The sequence below is a fragment of the Lagopus muta genome, chromosome 3 (assembly GCF_023343835.1).
Source record: "Lagopus muta isolate bLagMut1 chromosome 3, bLagMut1 primary, whole genome shotgun sequence".
In the NCBI taxonomy this organism is placed as follows: Eukaryota; Metazoa; Chordata; class Aves; order Galliformes; family Phasianidae; genus Lagopus; species Lagopus muta.
Genome location: NC_064435.1, coordinates 19,832,574 through 19,846,279, shown reverse-complemented (window position 1 = coordinate 19,846,279; position 13,706 = coordinate 19,832,574). Strand labels below are relative to the sequence as shown.

General features: G+C 34.4%; 1 protein-coding gene across 50 annotated transcripts in view; it reads left to right on the top strand.

The window, feature by feature from the left end:
• The window catches only part of RIMS2 (regulating synaptic membrane exocytosis 2), a 436,647-nt gene that overhangs the window by 255,865 nt on the left and 167,076 nt on the right, over positions 1 to 13,706 (top strand). For 27 of the 50 annotated variants that reach the window (XM_048938982.1, XM_048938989.1, XM_048939004.1 and 24 more), the window contains 4 exons: positions 3,229 to 3,359; positions 5,068 to 5,239; positions 5,812 to 5,965; positions 13,484 to 13,510. In XM_048938982.1, the coding sequence (XP_048794939.1) occupies positions 3,229 to 3,359; positions 5,068 to 5,239; positions 5,812 to 5,965; positions 13,484 to 13,510 (484 nt within the window). The remainder of the gene's footprint in view (positions 1 to 3,228; positions 3,360 to 5,067; positions 5,240 to 5,811; positions 5,966 to 13,483; positions 13,511 to 13,706) is intronic. The other 23 variants (XM_048938984.1, XM_048938990.1, XM_048939006.1 and 20 more) reach the window with 1 other exon arrangement.

The following is a 13,706-nucleotide window of genomic DNA, read 5'->3' as shown; positions in this document are numbered from 1 at the left end:
GTAGGTTCTCCTCTGTTATTCAGCTGCTTAAGTTATTGGTGCTGAGCGTCACAGTACCTGTGCATTCCTTTGAGTCTTCTTGTGAGTCTTCCTCACTGAGGATTGAATAATTTAATGTTCTTCACTTTGTAGCATTAAGAATCTTTTCTACAAACTGCTTAACAAAACTATAAAGAAAAAAAAATCATTTTCTCACCAGCTTTCCTGTTACACACATGGTATCCCATATTTATTTCACTATATGAAATTAATACGATATTATCGGATGTGTACTAGGATTTTTCTGCATTTGTGAATAAAGAATTGAGACTTTATCATCAAAATCTGACACAACCAGCACCTGATTTTTCAGTGACATAAGCATTGTTCAGATGTAATACATACTTTAGACTTCAAACACTTTGTAGTACTTCAGTTTAGACTCCAGAGTCTCAGCCCAAGCTCCCAGGCAGTGAAGAACATGTAATTTATAAATAGTACACCCTTCCAACACACAAGGCCTCTGGGAAAGAAGGAGGGGTGGAATCAGACTGCAGTTGGTTACAAAGGTCTTAACTGACCTTTTTATGAGTAGAAAAGAAAAGCTTCTTTGAGGAAAATACCATCCATCTGGATATTATGTCATAAGGCATGTGCAAATGGGACAGAATTAGGTCAGTTCTACACCCAAACCCATTTTTCATATTCAGTATGCTACCCAAACTCCTTCTTTCTCACTTTCTTTTACAATTTCCTGTCCTGACTTCTTATCATATTTTCTTCAATCTCAATCTAACTATGCAATGCCTTCTGTGCCTGGATTGTTCCTCATTTGTTGACTCATTCAATTTGTCTCATCCAGTCCAGTTTTTCCCCTCTTCTTTGGTCCCTGATGTCAATGATTCAGTTGTTCTTGTGTTCCACCATGAAACATCCATTATATTTTACTTTTCCACTCATTGTAATGTTTCTTATCGCTCTCATCTTCCTTCTTCTAAACCCATGAGAATGCAAGCCCATCATCCCCTCCAAGGAATTCTTCATCGATTCTTGCACTCTAGCTTTCTTTCCTTCTCATCTTTTCATCCAAATTAATTCTTGGATTACAAATGTTTTTTCTGTATGAGTGTTAACATTTTTGGTCATAATTCTGCCTCCTGACCTGGCCAGTAAAGAATTACTGGGACAGCATACCTATTATGCATATATTTTTTAAAATTTTATCAGAGTATTAATAGAAGAGTATTAGATGTGTGTTAGTGCAAATTTTGAGTTCTTGTGGCAAAACACAGACAATAGAGCATCTCAAAGACATTTAGCGTTAGATGATTTAACATTCCCCTTAGTCTCATTCTCCAAACCATTTTGGCAAAGTCTTCCTGCAAAAATCCAGTCAAACAACTATAGCAAAGAAATATTTAGCTTAAATATGAGTAAATAATTGTAGTTGCTTTTTTTTTTTTTTTTTTGCATCTAGGTGTGTATTATGTTAACTTCATTGAGTTTGTGGATCATAAATACATTGGATTCTGATTAAGGAAGGTTAATTTTTCCCCTGAAAAAGGCAGGTGACGAAGATTTTCTTCAGTGCAACTCCCCTTGGTGTGTAGGACTAGCCAGTGCTTGAGAGCAGATGAGGACTCCCTTCAGTAGGATGGTTTATTTAGGGTCAGTGATCATGTAATTTGACATGCACTGCAGAGGTCAACAAAGCTTCTCTTCGAGTTCAAATTGTTGACACTCATATTGTTGGTGCTAAGCTTTCTACTTGTTATCTGTTGAACAGATCTGTAGTCCGGATATTATCAGTTTAGAGAAATTCCCTTGCTTTACAGGCATGGAAGAACAACATCTAGAAATGTCTCTAGAAACTCATTAATTTCTCTCACACTATTTTCTACTTCAGTAGTTATAAAACCCTCTTACTGCTGGTACCAGAAACATACAAAGTCAGTAGAAGGGCCAATAACATGACGGTAGTGGGTATCTATCCACCCTCTTCTGAAGTCCAAACACTGCTCATCGGTGGCTGCAGCATAAGTATTCCTGCACTCTGATGGTGTAGGAAGAGGTACAATCCCACCATTAGATGAGTTGGTATGTCTTACTGTCATCTCAGTTACTTCATTAATTAGGAACAACAGAAAGCTAAATGAGCCTCTTGTTGATTGGTCAGAAGTCTTAAGAATTGTGTCAAGACCTTTCTCTGAATCACTGAAATGCTGAAGGTGAGAAGCTGTATAGCAGATGAAGATCCCGTATCTGAAATAATGCTCCACAGAAAGTGCATGTATCTCTGATGTTTAACTTAGCTGGGGTTTATTGACGTATACCTTATCTAGAGTTTATTTGTGCCTAAAGGTACTCTGCTTTGTTGTGCAGCCAGGCATTACTCTCATTCCCATAAATTCAGGAAGGAAACTTCTTTAAATGTCCATCAAACTGGCCATGAAGAGAGCTTTCTCTGTCAGTTGCAGTTAACACTGTCTCAGAGGTACCCCCATGTAATATCTCCCTGGCTGTTTGAAAAGCTTTGCTTTGCCCTACCTGCACCATATCCCCTGTTAGAATTAGTGCTGTAAAGTAGGTGTATCCTCTCCTTGAATGATACATTCACGGCTATATTATTCAAACTAGAATAGCTAAACAGCAGCACTTAATGAACATAGTGAAAATGTTTGCTAGACAACGTCTAAGACTGTTTAATAATGATTTCCACAGATTAGTAATGTTAGTTTTTGCCTTGTTGTTGCTGAATTTGATTGGGAAGAGAGTTGTTCTACTGAACCTGTTTTTCTCTTACAACTTTGGGGGGCTATTTTTACCTTATCCCATGGTCTTTCCAGCACAGCAGGGCATAAACATTCACTCGTTCATTTTGCATAAAACACCTAGACATGTATACATATGAATGCCGTACATCAGTAATACGAGTAATACATTACATTACTAAGTAATGCATTATGCTGCCAAGGAACAATAATCCTAACCCTAGTACCATGAGAAAAAAATAGTATGAAATAATGTATTCATTATACAAGGTTCTAAAAATGAGTAACTCCAGGTACATTCTGAAGCTATTATAGTATGAATATATTTTTCTGCTTTACTACAAATGCAAACTAGTACGCAATATTTTGTGCTTAAGCAACCAATATAAATAGTAGCTAAAGAGTAAATTTAATTTAAAAATTAATATGGTACTTTGTTTTAGAAATGAGTCCACTAATTAATATTTTCTCATTACAGATAAAACTGTGGTACGACAAGGTTGGTCATCAGTTAATAGTGACAATACTGGGAGCAAAGGATCTTCCTTCAAGGGAAGATGGGAGACCAAGGAATCCTTATGTTAAAATTTACTTTCTTCCAGACAGAAGGTAAAGTGAACATAAAGACAAGAAGAGTTTGAATAAGAATTAGCTGAGCTTACCTGTCATACACTTATGGAAACATTACAGTTTGAAGTTCCTTAATAGAGCATGCTACGTAACAACAACGTGTCTTTGGACACTGAATATTAACTGACTTTTAGTGGCTATTTTGTTAAATATTGAATAGAAAATAAAGGCAGGTGTACAACATTACATGTAAAACTGTTATTTGCAAAGCATTTTGTTAGTGTTCTGTAATACCCGTATTCCTTATGGCAGTTATTCCTGTCTAGGGCAAAGAAGATGCTGCAAAAATAGGTTCACAGATTTCTAGGCCGATCAGACCCGCTGGCTGGTTTTTCCCATTCAAAGCAGGAAAAAAATTTGCAACCAAAATGGGTGTATTTTTTTAATAGTAATTGGTGTTTCACAAGAATTATTTCATCTTCTTCCTATTCACGTAAAATGTTCAGAACTTTTTGAAATTATGACGTGTTTTCTATCAAATATATAACAATTAGCAAGTTGTCATATGGCAGGAAAATTCATTTTATTTTCCTCAGAAGTAAAAGCTAAGTAAGCAAAATATATTTCTCGTGTAAAAGAAGAAAACGTGCTAGAGGTAAAATATGCTTAAATAAGTGAAGCATTTAATTAGATGAAAATACAGAATTCTCTTTGATTAAACAGATTTGAACGGAAAAGCTTGTCCAGTGTAACTTATTTCAGTTTTCAAGGGTAAATGAATTTTTATCGTAATACAATAATTGCATTATTTGCTTTAATAATGTGTCCAAAAATATTATGTCTTAGTTAATCTGTTGACCCAGTTTCTAAGTAACTGTTCATAAATATAGTAACTACATTACGATTGCACGTACTTCCAAAGTATGCAAGTACTTCATTGCCATATTAAAAAATCCACATTAATTTTAATGCCACAGCTGCATATGCAGCAATCAGCAGGTTTAATATTACGCATTTTTCTGAGAACTCTTCTCAGTATTGTCAACAAAAGGAGTGTGGGTGTTTTCTAGTGAAACTCATTTTCGTCAGAAAATACGAGCTCTTGCAGGCAGAAATATTCTGGAAAACACATTGCTCTCAGCAACACCCTTGAGCCTGACCCAGGATTCCCACGGTAGCCGTGCATAAGGCTCCAAAAAGTCAGGCTCGCCTCATGGTGAGATCTGCCTTCAGACTGGTGACCCAAAGGATTGTCTTGGAAACTGTTTTGAGACCACTGTTTCAGAGTGTTGCTGGAAGAGCTTATGTAACATATTCCCAGGGCCTCTGGTGTCTTAGCTGGCTTACTTGTCTGAAATGCAGTTTTTTGCTGTGTCCAGTGTTGTCTGCACATGCATAGTACTATTGCTCCATGACTCTTGGGAATCCTGTCCATAGAAGTATACATGTATTTATGAAAAATCCATGTTTACTGTTTTCAAAACAAATATAGAAAACAATTTCTTTTTTCTGAGGGAATTTCTTAAACTGGGAATTGATGTGCAAACTGTGAAATCAGCTGACTACAGAGTTTAATATCAAGTTACAAATTGTCCCCAATACATACATTGAACTTCATTGTATCATGAACAAACTCTGGCATACATTACTAGAGTATTTCCGTAACATTATACAATGTGCTGCTGGTTTTAAGATTTGCTTCTCTTCATGATACGTTTTTTACAGTTTAATTTTTTTTTTCCTTCAGTGATAAAAATAAAAGAAGAACAAAAACAGTAAAGAAAACATTGGAACCCAAGTGGAACCAGACATTCATTTATTCTCCGGTTCATCGGAGAGAGTTTAGAGAACGAATGTTAGAAATTACTCTTTGGGACCAAGCACGAGTTCGGGAGGAAGAAAGTGAATTTTTAGGAGAGGTATGCAATTATTGGTATTTATCAAAGGAATTGATTAGTCCACATATTCACATTTAGGATACAGTATTTTTTTAATAAAGTAATTATTAGTAAAGCAAAGATGTTTAAAATTGTGAATTTGTCCTTATTTCATTAGGTTATGCTTGGCACATAGTACTGATATGAGATTCTTTCTGTATTTCTTCTGTTTTAGTAATTGGATGCACACAGTTTCTCAATTTGAGTTTGAGAAATGTTTAATAAAATCTGCATTTCACATACTGTTATTTTAACAGAATATTGAAATGTTGCTGACTAACTCTCTACAAATTGTTTGAATACAGTTAAGATTGTTGTAAGGTGATAAGGGCCACGTGAAAATTTTATTTGTGTATTTAGTATAGAAAGGCACAGAAAATGCCTTCTTATAAAGTGCAGGATTTTAACACTTTTAAAAGGCAAATGCATTAACTTAAAAGACAAAGTCCTTAACAGTAAGGGAATAATAGAATAAAATTTATGAACATTCGTATTTTAAAATGCAGTTATATAATGGTTTCCTATTTTAATCTTTTTTTTTTTTTTTCTTTTAGATTCTTATTGAGTTAGAGACGGCACTACTAGATGACGAACCTCACTGGTACAAACTTCAAACACATGATGTCTCTTCATTGCCACTTCCCCATCCCTCACCATATTTGCCACGAAGACAGCTCCATGGCGAGAGTCCTACGCGGAGGTTACAAAGTAGGTTGTTAGTTTTATCCATGGTGCATAGTTTGTTTGGATTAATGTGTAAAATATGGCAAATTATTGTAGATGGCAGCTGACAGAATTTGTGTGTTCAATTGCAGCTCTTATGAATCAAGTTATTTATGATTACTTTTAAGAGTCTGAAATGTTACCAATGGTATTATTGAACACTGTGCAATACAACATTGTTTTCTTAAGAGGCAACCTGGTTTAGATTATGAGTTTGAGCAAGTTATCTTGCTCTTCTACGATGTGCTTTCTTTATCTTAAAGTCCCATATTACAAATCTTATCTCCCATTTTACATTTATCTTTTCATAGTTTAACCAAAAGTGAAAGTGCAGTAACTTTCTCTTAAGGTAAAACTTAAAAATAAAGTGAGCTGAGTATAATAAGATATGTTACAAAAGCTATGCCATGGCCTATTGCTTTGTTCTAATAGTTTTATGCAGTTACATTCACAAATGGATTGTCTCTCATTTCTATTTTATAGGGTTTGGTATACTTGATTCACAATAGTTTCATGTTACGAATAGATATTCTGAAAATAGAATATCTGAAAATCTATTTCCTTAATGCTGTGTTGTTTCTCTAGTTCAACTGCTCACTGCTCTCGGTGATTCACAGCCATCTTTCACTGAATGAACTGTATAAAGTGTCAACTGACACTGGAAAATCTTTAATTATTGTTAAAGATAACTCGTGTGGGAAAAAAAGAAAAAGGGGGGAAAACTATTTCCAAGAGCCTTTGGATTTTATTTGGTGATTGCACATGGGTGTGTATGTGTGTTTGTGATAACTCCCACAAACTCACAGAAGCTTATGCCTGTGTAGGCTCACAAATAAGCTTGCATATTTGCTGTGTTCTTTGTGGACCCACTCTTAATTGTTTCTTGGTATGTAAGTATTGAAAGTAGTTGGCAGTGTTTGTGTACGTGCACTAGATGGTGAGAAGAATTAAAATGCTCCATATCATAATGTTCTGAGATAGTTACATTAACTGGGAGTGGAAGTGCATAGCCTTTGAGTTGTAAGATTATACTGGCCCAGAGAAGAGTGAAAGAAATGCTAGTTAACAAATAAAAAACACTTTTTCTATTAATTTCTCTTCAGTCTTCTCAAGGATCATAAGTGTTCTTTATGAAAATTTTTAAAATTTATTTTTCTCTGTACTTTCTGCCATCTTGCCACACTTATAGTAAGTTGTCTGCCATGTAAAAATACCTGCAGACCAGTTGGACATTTCAGTATCTATTTGTATTTGAAATTTGTGAAATTTTAATTAAAAAAAAAAAATCCATCTTGAAAACAAACCCTCTTTGTTTATAATAATTCCCATCTGTGCAATAAGTAACTGCCCTGAAGAATAAATGAATAAATGAAACAGATGTTGCATCAGGTATTCTATAAAAACCCCTCCCAACCTACACTATAATGGACTGATGAAGGCCAGATAGAATATCTTACGACTTACACCTTTAATACTTTAATAACATCATACAGAAGCTTGTTTCTTCTACTGCTTTTTGGAGGTTTTAAAAGAACATTAAGCTAAACTTAAGATTTCTCAATTTTTCTGTTTTTTGCTCTTTTAAAATCCTTTGTTAACAAGTCTTGTATGTGATGAAGCAGAAGATGTTACCAGATTTTCTCCAGTGGCACGCTGTGACAGTGTGCAAAAAAAGATCTCCAGAATGAAGTTAGGGCATATCTGAAAAGTGTACCTATCTCTTTCAAAGTACTTCTTAGAATACTTACTCTCCTATTACACTCTAAATTTATTTCAATTATTGAGGCTGCAAAAGCTGTCTTCAGCTTCAAGAGCAGTTCAGCACTGCCACCTTTTATTAATTTCTGTGATGCTTTTACGTACAGAATTAGTACAATACAAAGCATCTTAGAGTCACAGAATTGTAGGGCTGGAAGAGACTCTAGAGATCATCTAGTCCAACCCTCCTACAAAGCAGGCTCCCTAGACCAGGTTGCACAGGCAGGTCTTGAATATCTCCTTAGAAGGAGACTCCACAGCCTCCCAGGGCATCCTGTTCCCATCACCCTCACTGGAAAGAAGTCCTTACACATTTGTGTGGAACATCTATGCTTCAGTTTGTGGCCATTTCCTCTTGTCCTACAGCCACATACTGCTGAAAAGAGTCTTGATAAGAAGTACTTGATTGTACACCCCTCAAAATTTCTAGTGAGAAGTCCCGATATATTTAGAATTACAAGATTGTTTGTCATTTGTATAAATACAAATGTACACATCTAAGCTTCATTTTTTTGTTAAATGCATGCATACAAAGGCAATATTTAAATGTTATTCTCTGAAGGTAGCTTAAAAGAACCACCTACGCTTACCACTGACTTCTATTCTCTTTTTAGTATCATTGAATTTTGGTGTTCTGAAGATGAACAAATTGTCAGTCCTGAAGACTGAACTCCCATGTTTACAGATACAGATAGCACAGGGTGAGCTTCTCACAGAGTCTCATATGCTATGTCTTCCAGGAAACAACTTTCAAAGAGAGATAGTAGCTTAGTTTCTACTTCTTTTTATCTCTCTTAGTATCTTAGAGTGGACATTGTGTTGTGGTATAGAGTGATAGAAGCCAGTTTTCACCTTCTCTTGAAGTTAATTCTTGAATTTTTGAACTAGCTTCAATTTTCTTAAATATTTTACATAGTATCTGCATATATTAAGAATTCCAGGCTGCAGTAAGTGGAGTTGTAGGCCAATTGAAGTTCTTTTTATATTACCTCTGAAAAGAAACTCTGAACAGCAAAGATTATTTTATGAAAGATTTTAATATTCATCTAGTTGATGAGGCCATAGTATTAATTTTCTTTCTTATTTTAGGTAAGAGACTTACTATGAATTACACTGAAAATTGAATGTGGTTTGGATACTTCATTGACAGTTGTCCATTAGAATCAGTGGGATGTCAGCAGTGTTTTTGACATGGGGTTGAAAATCAAGAGGTATTATTTTGTCCCCATTTCCCAGAACAGAGAAAGCAGACATCAAATTAAATCTGAGAGATTCTTATTCAATCTTTTAAAGTTATGTCCACATAATGTGTACATTTGTGCAATGTGGGCTGATAATGCTTAGTTGATAAAGGATACTGGGCAATCGTGTTTTGAAGTCCAACAATTTTTGTTGTTGTTGTTCTGCATTAAACTGATTTTTTTTTTTTTTTTAAAGAAATATTTTTCATTATTTTGTTTTACTTTAGGAATTTTATGAGTTTCCCAGTTACCTAAGATTTAAAAAATTATTGTCACTAGCTCTGAGAGTCTGCAGCTTTAAAGCCAAACTGACAAAATTATTGATCTACATACCACAGAGCGTAGGAAGTCAGTGCTTGTAATGGCTTAATGCCAATAGAAGGGAAGAAATGTGAGAAATAGTAAAAACAGACAGTTTCTGATCCCTAGTTACAGCATAGGTATGCACAGCAATCTAGGAGAGTTTTTAATTATCATGAGAATCATAGAATCACCAAAGTTGGAAAAGACCTTCAAGATCATCCAGTCCAACTGTCTACCTAACACCAGTATTTCCCACTAAACCGTGTCCCTCAGTGTCACATCTGTATGTCTTTTGGACACCACCAGGGATGATGACTCCACCACCTCCCTGGGCAGCTGGTGTGCCAATACGTCACCACTCTTTCTGAGAATAAATGATATCCAACCTGATCCTCCTCTGGCACAACTTGAGGCCATCCCCTCTAGTCCTATCACTAGTTACATGGAAGAGGAGGTTGACCTCCACCTCACCACAACCCCCCTTCAGGCAATTGTAGAGAGCAGTAAGGTCACCCCTGAGCCTCTTCTCCAGATGGAACAATCCCAGTACCCTCCGCTGTTCCTCATAAGATTTGTGCTCCAGACCACTCACCAGCTGTGTTGCCGTAACTATGCAGTGCATGCACAGTATTGGGTAAAAAGATGTTTTGTATTTTAAGCATTCTCCATCATGGAAAAGTAGTGAATCTATGTGCAATAAACTCTGCTAAAAATATTGTCTTCAGGGTTTCAGAAATGACAGTGTTTGGAAATCAGAATCTTTAAGTCCAAAATGATCAACAAAATGATATTTTTTTCAGATCTGAACAACGGAAAAATCAGTCAAAATCAGAATAACTATAATAAGAAAACTGTGAAGTAGCTTTCTTATAAGTGATGAGTTGTTGCTCTGGGTTTTGAAGTCATTGATGACTTCATTTGCTGATTTTCTTGACTGTTAAACAAGAAATATTGGAACAAAGAGATGGGAGAGTGATTATTGTACCATTTTTTTTCTGTGTGCACAAATAGAGTGAATTTATAAAAGAAAAATACAGAAAAAATAGGAATATAGCAACTGAAAAAAAGAAGTATATATGTAGAATATATAGCATTACTTTTCCAAACGGTATGTCATTCAGATTGAAATTAAAAAAAAAAATAATCAGTGCATAAGCAAAATATTCTGAATAATAAGGTCAGTTTTGTTCGTTTGATTAGACTTTAACATGCTAAAAGTTATCACATGCAACTAGAAACACCAAATCAATAGACTGAATTCACAAAGTGCTTATTCACCATACTGCTTATTCATTTTTGAAGAAACTTTTTTAGGTGGACTTGTCATTGCTGGTTACTGAGGCTTTTTATTGATTTATTTATACTCATTGACTTTGTCATCAAATCAAAGATGGATTGAGTGCTTTTATCTGTTAAGTCAAGTCCTCTTTACCATTCTCTAACTGTTAAAATTTGAAGTCTATATTCTAGAACATATAGAGCTAATCTTGGTAGTATCAAAATAATTGAAGTTTAATAATAATTAATGACAGTGTATCTGAGACCTGAGGCATTGCAAAACTGCATTCCGATGAAAGCCATGGAATTTTTTAGAACTCAGAATCTTTACTTGAGAATCAGGATCCTGCTGTCTCAGCAATTTCCTTTTAATGTGTTTTGAATATTATAAGTCTGTATGATAATTTTAAATCAGTGTAAATGCATCTTAGTTGAGGGTATCATAATAATGCTTTTTACTAATAGGTAAGCAAGAAACATACAATTGCTTTTTTTTTTTTTTTTCCTAATTATAATATGGAGCATTTTATGGTCAGTGGCACAGAATGTGAACAGTGACTATTTTATAAGAAGTTTACTCTAGAGAGGTGATGAAGCTTATATTTCTCTTTCATGCTTTCTCCTTAATTTTTCTTTTTTTTTCTTTTATGAAGCACAGGCCTTGTTAACTTGGTTTGCATGCCCTGATGTTTTGTTCATCGAATATGGATATACATATATATATACGAACACCAGTATTAGATCTATTATGCACCTATGATTTACTTATATTTATTGTACATCTATGGTTTATTAAATACTTTAATGAAAAGGTATTTAACATGATACAGGGGTGTCTGAAAAGGCCTTAAACTATCAAAATATTTTTCTTTTTCCCAATTAAAAAAATAAAATTATTTAATCTTTGAAAAAATAAAAATAAACCTTACTAAACTGTAATTAAACTACAAAAATATTTCAAAATCTATCAACACCGCAGGAGTTTATGGGAGTTTGTATATTGATTATAATTCTGTTGTTCTGCTTCATTGATAAAATCATGTCATTAAACAACTCTTTTGCCATGTAATGACAGGAAAACAATGTTTTCTGTTGAAACAACTTGATGTATAGGGCAAAGTAACCTTGCTAGGCAGCAGATAAATAGTTGGATCAAATTTAAACAGATTCTAAAGAACAGAAATCTATGCAGTGGCTTCCTTTTCTGGCTAAAGTCATTGTACGTTTGTTTTTTTAATTGTTGTAGCATAATAAACTATCATATAATTATAAAGGTTCTGATGAAATCTTCAAATGAATGGAATATTACTCATTTTCCTTTCTGTTGCAACCATATAGAAAAATACATGGCTTCCTTAAGTCCTTGCTCCATTATAATCTCACTATTTCTACATTCCTGTCTTCTTAAAGAAGCTCTACAATTTTCTAGATCTTTCCAGAAGTTGCATTCAGAATGCCTATCCTTTTTAATTATATAAATAATTTATACATTGTGTTAATTGATTTTTAATTACATTCTTGGACCTTTGCTGGAGGAAACTAAAAAACTTTCCCATACTTCTTTTTTGTAATTTTCTAGCCAAAGATGAGTCAATTTTTCATGCAATTAATAACTGGAATAGACCTGTGCCAACAAATGCAAATGTTAGAACAAATGTAACCAGTGAAGCTCTGATCTAAATGTTTGTAAATCATTCTAAGAAAATCCTGATTATCTTATTTGAAATTAATGGAATTCTGGAGCTAGGTAACAAAAAATAATTGCTTATCAAGAAATACAATTTGTAGATGTAGATTTGAGATTTGCAGATAGTAGACGATTTACTGATAATTGTATGTATATTAAAACAGTATTTAGCTGGATGTCAGAAAAACTCCAGCTTGCCAGAAGGAACCTGGTTGTCCAGTACATTCCACAGCACCGGTTGGCAAGAAATTGTTATTTTCCTTTTTTCTCTAACAATGTCATATCCTGTTGTCTGCTATACTTAAACGAAGTCTGTGAACACTGCAGTAGCTAATCGATACTTTCTACTGCTGTCCACCTATAAGTAGTCAAAACATTCATAAGGTCTTGCTAACGGCCAGGGCATATTCATATTGTTTTGAAATCCTGGCTTCTTCCTATTACCTCGTGGAAGTCACATTTACAAAATCTGCAAATGCAAAGTAATATTTCACATTTTCATTCGTGTCCATTGTTTTGCATACTATATGTATTATCATATTTAGAAATACTGACATGGTTGTATGGAAAGATGGAATAACTCAAAGAGTCAGACTTAAGTAATGAAAGCAATTACTCACATCTAGCAAATATTTAATCATTGTCTTAAGTTCACTGGTCACAAATCATGTGGAGAAGGTAATAATGTATATACATTTTAACCAATGTGTATATTGTGCATTATTATGTACATTTTGACCATATTTTTAACAAATCAAATCATTCACTAGTGTAGATAAAAGATTGACTTTAACATCACTACTGAGTCTGTGAAATTTAAACTAGTATTCATAGCTACCTCTCAGGAAAGTTCTGCTAATAACTTCTGCCAAGGTGCCAACATCACCATACAGTCATTTAAGGGTATAATTAGTTGAATATACATTTTGCTCTTGAAAAGTGGAACACTTTCTTACAGTAAGTAAGCAGCTGTATTTGAGAATTGGAGATGACTGACCTCCTGCAGTCTTCCCTGTCTGCAGAATATAAATGTCAAACCAGAAGTGATTGGTGTTTTTGTGGTTTAATTTCTCAAATCTGATTGAGCTTTTTGCTTTTGAAATATGGCCTGAATATCAAATTCTTCAGTCTGCAGAAGCAGTTACAATGAAGTTTAAGGTTCTGACCATCCCTGTTACATGTAGTGATTCATGTAATTTTCCCTGACGCTACTTCATTTCAATATTTGTTTTCCAGATAAAGGCTTATATTCATATAATTCAGGTAAACTTTCAGCATGCCAGAAATGCTTATTGCTTCCACATACATGCAAAATTTAATTTGATATTTTATTGTTGTGCTTTTGCTACCTATTGTGCAGATGCTAAATTGCTTGTTCCTCGGCTTTACATGTCTGCTTTTCAGCCATAGGTCCTTTGTTGGCTTTGTTTCTCTACTCATGACATCTCAGTATTGATAT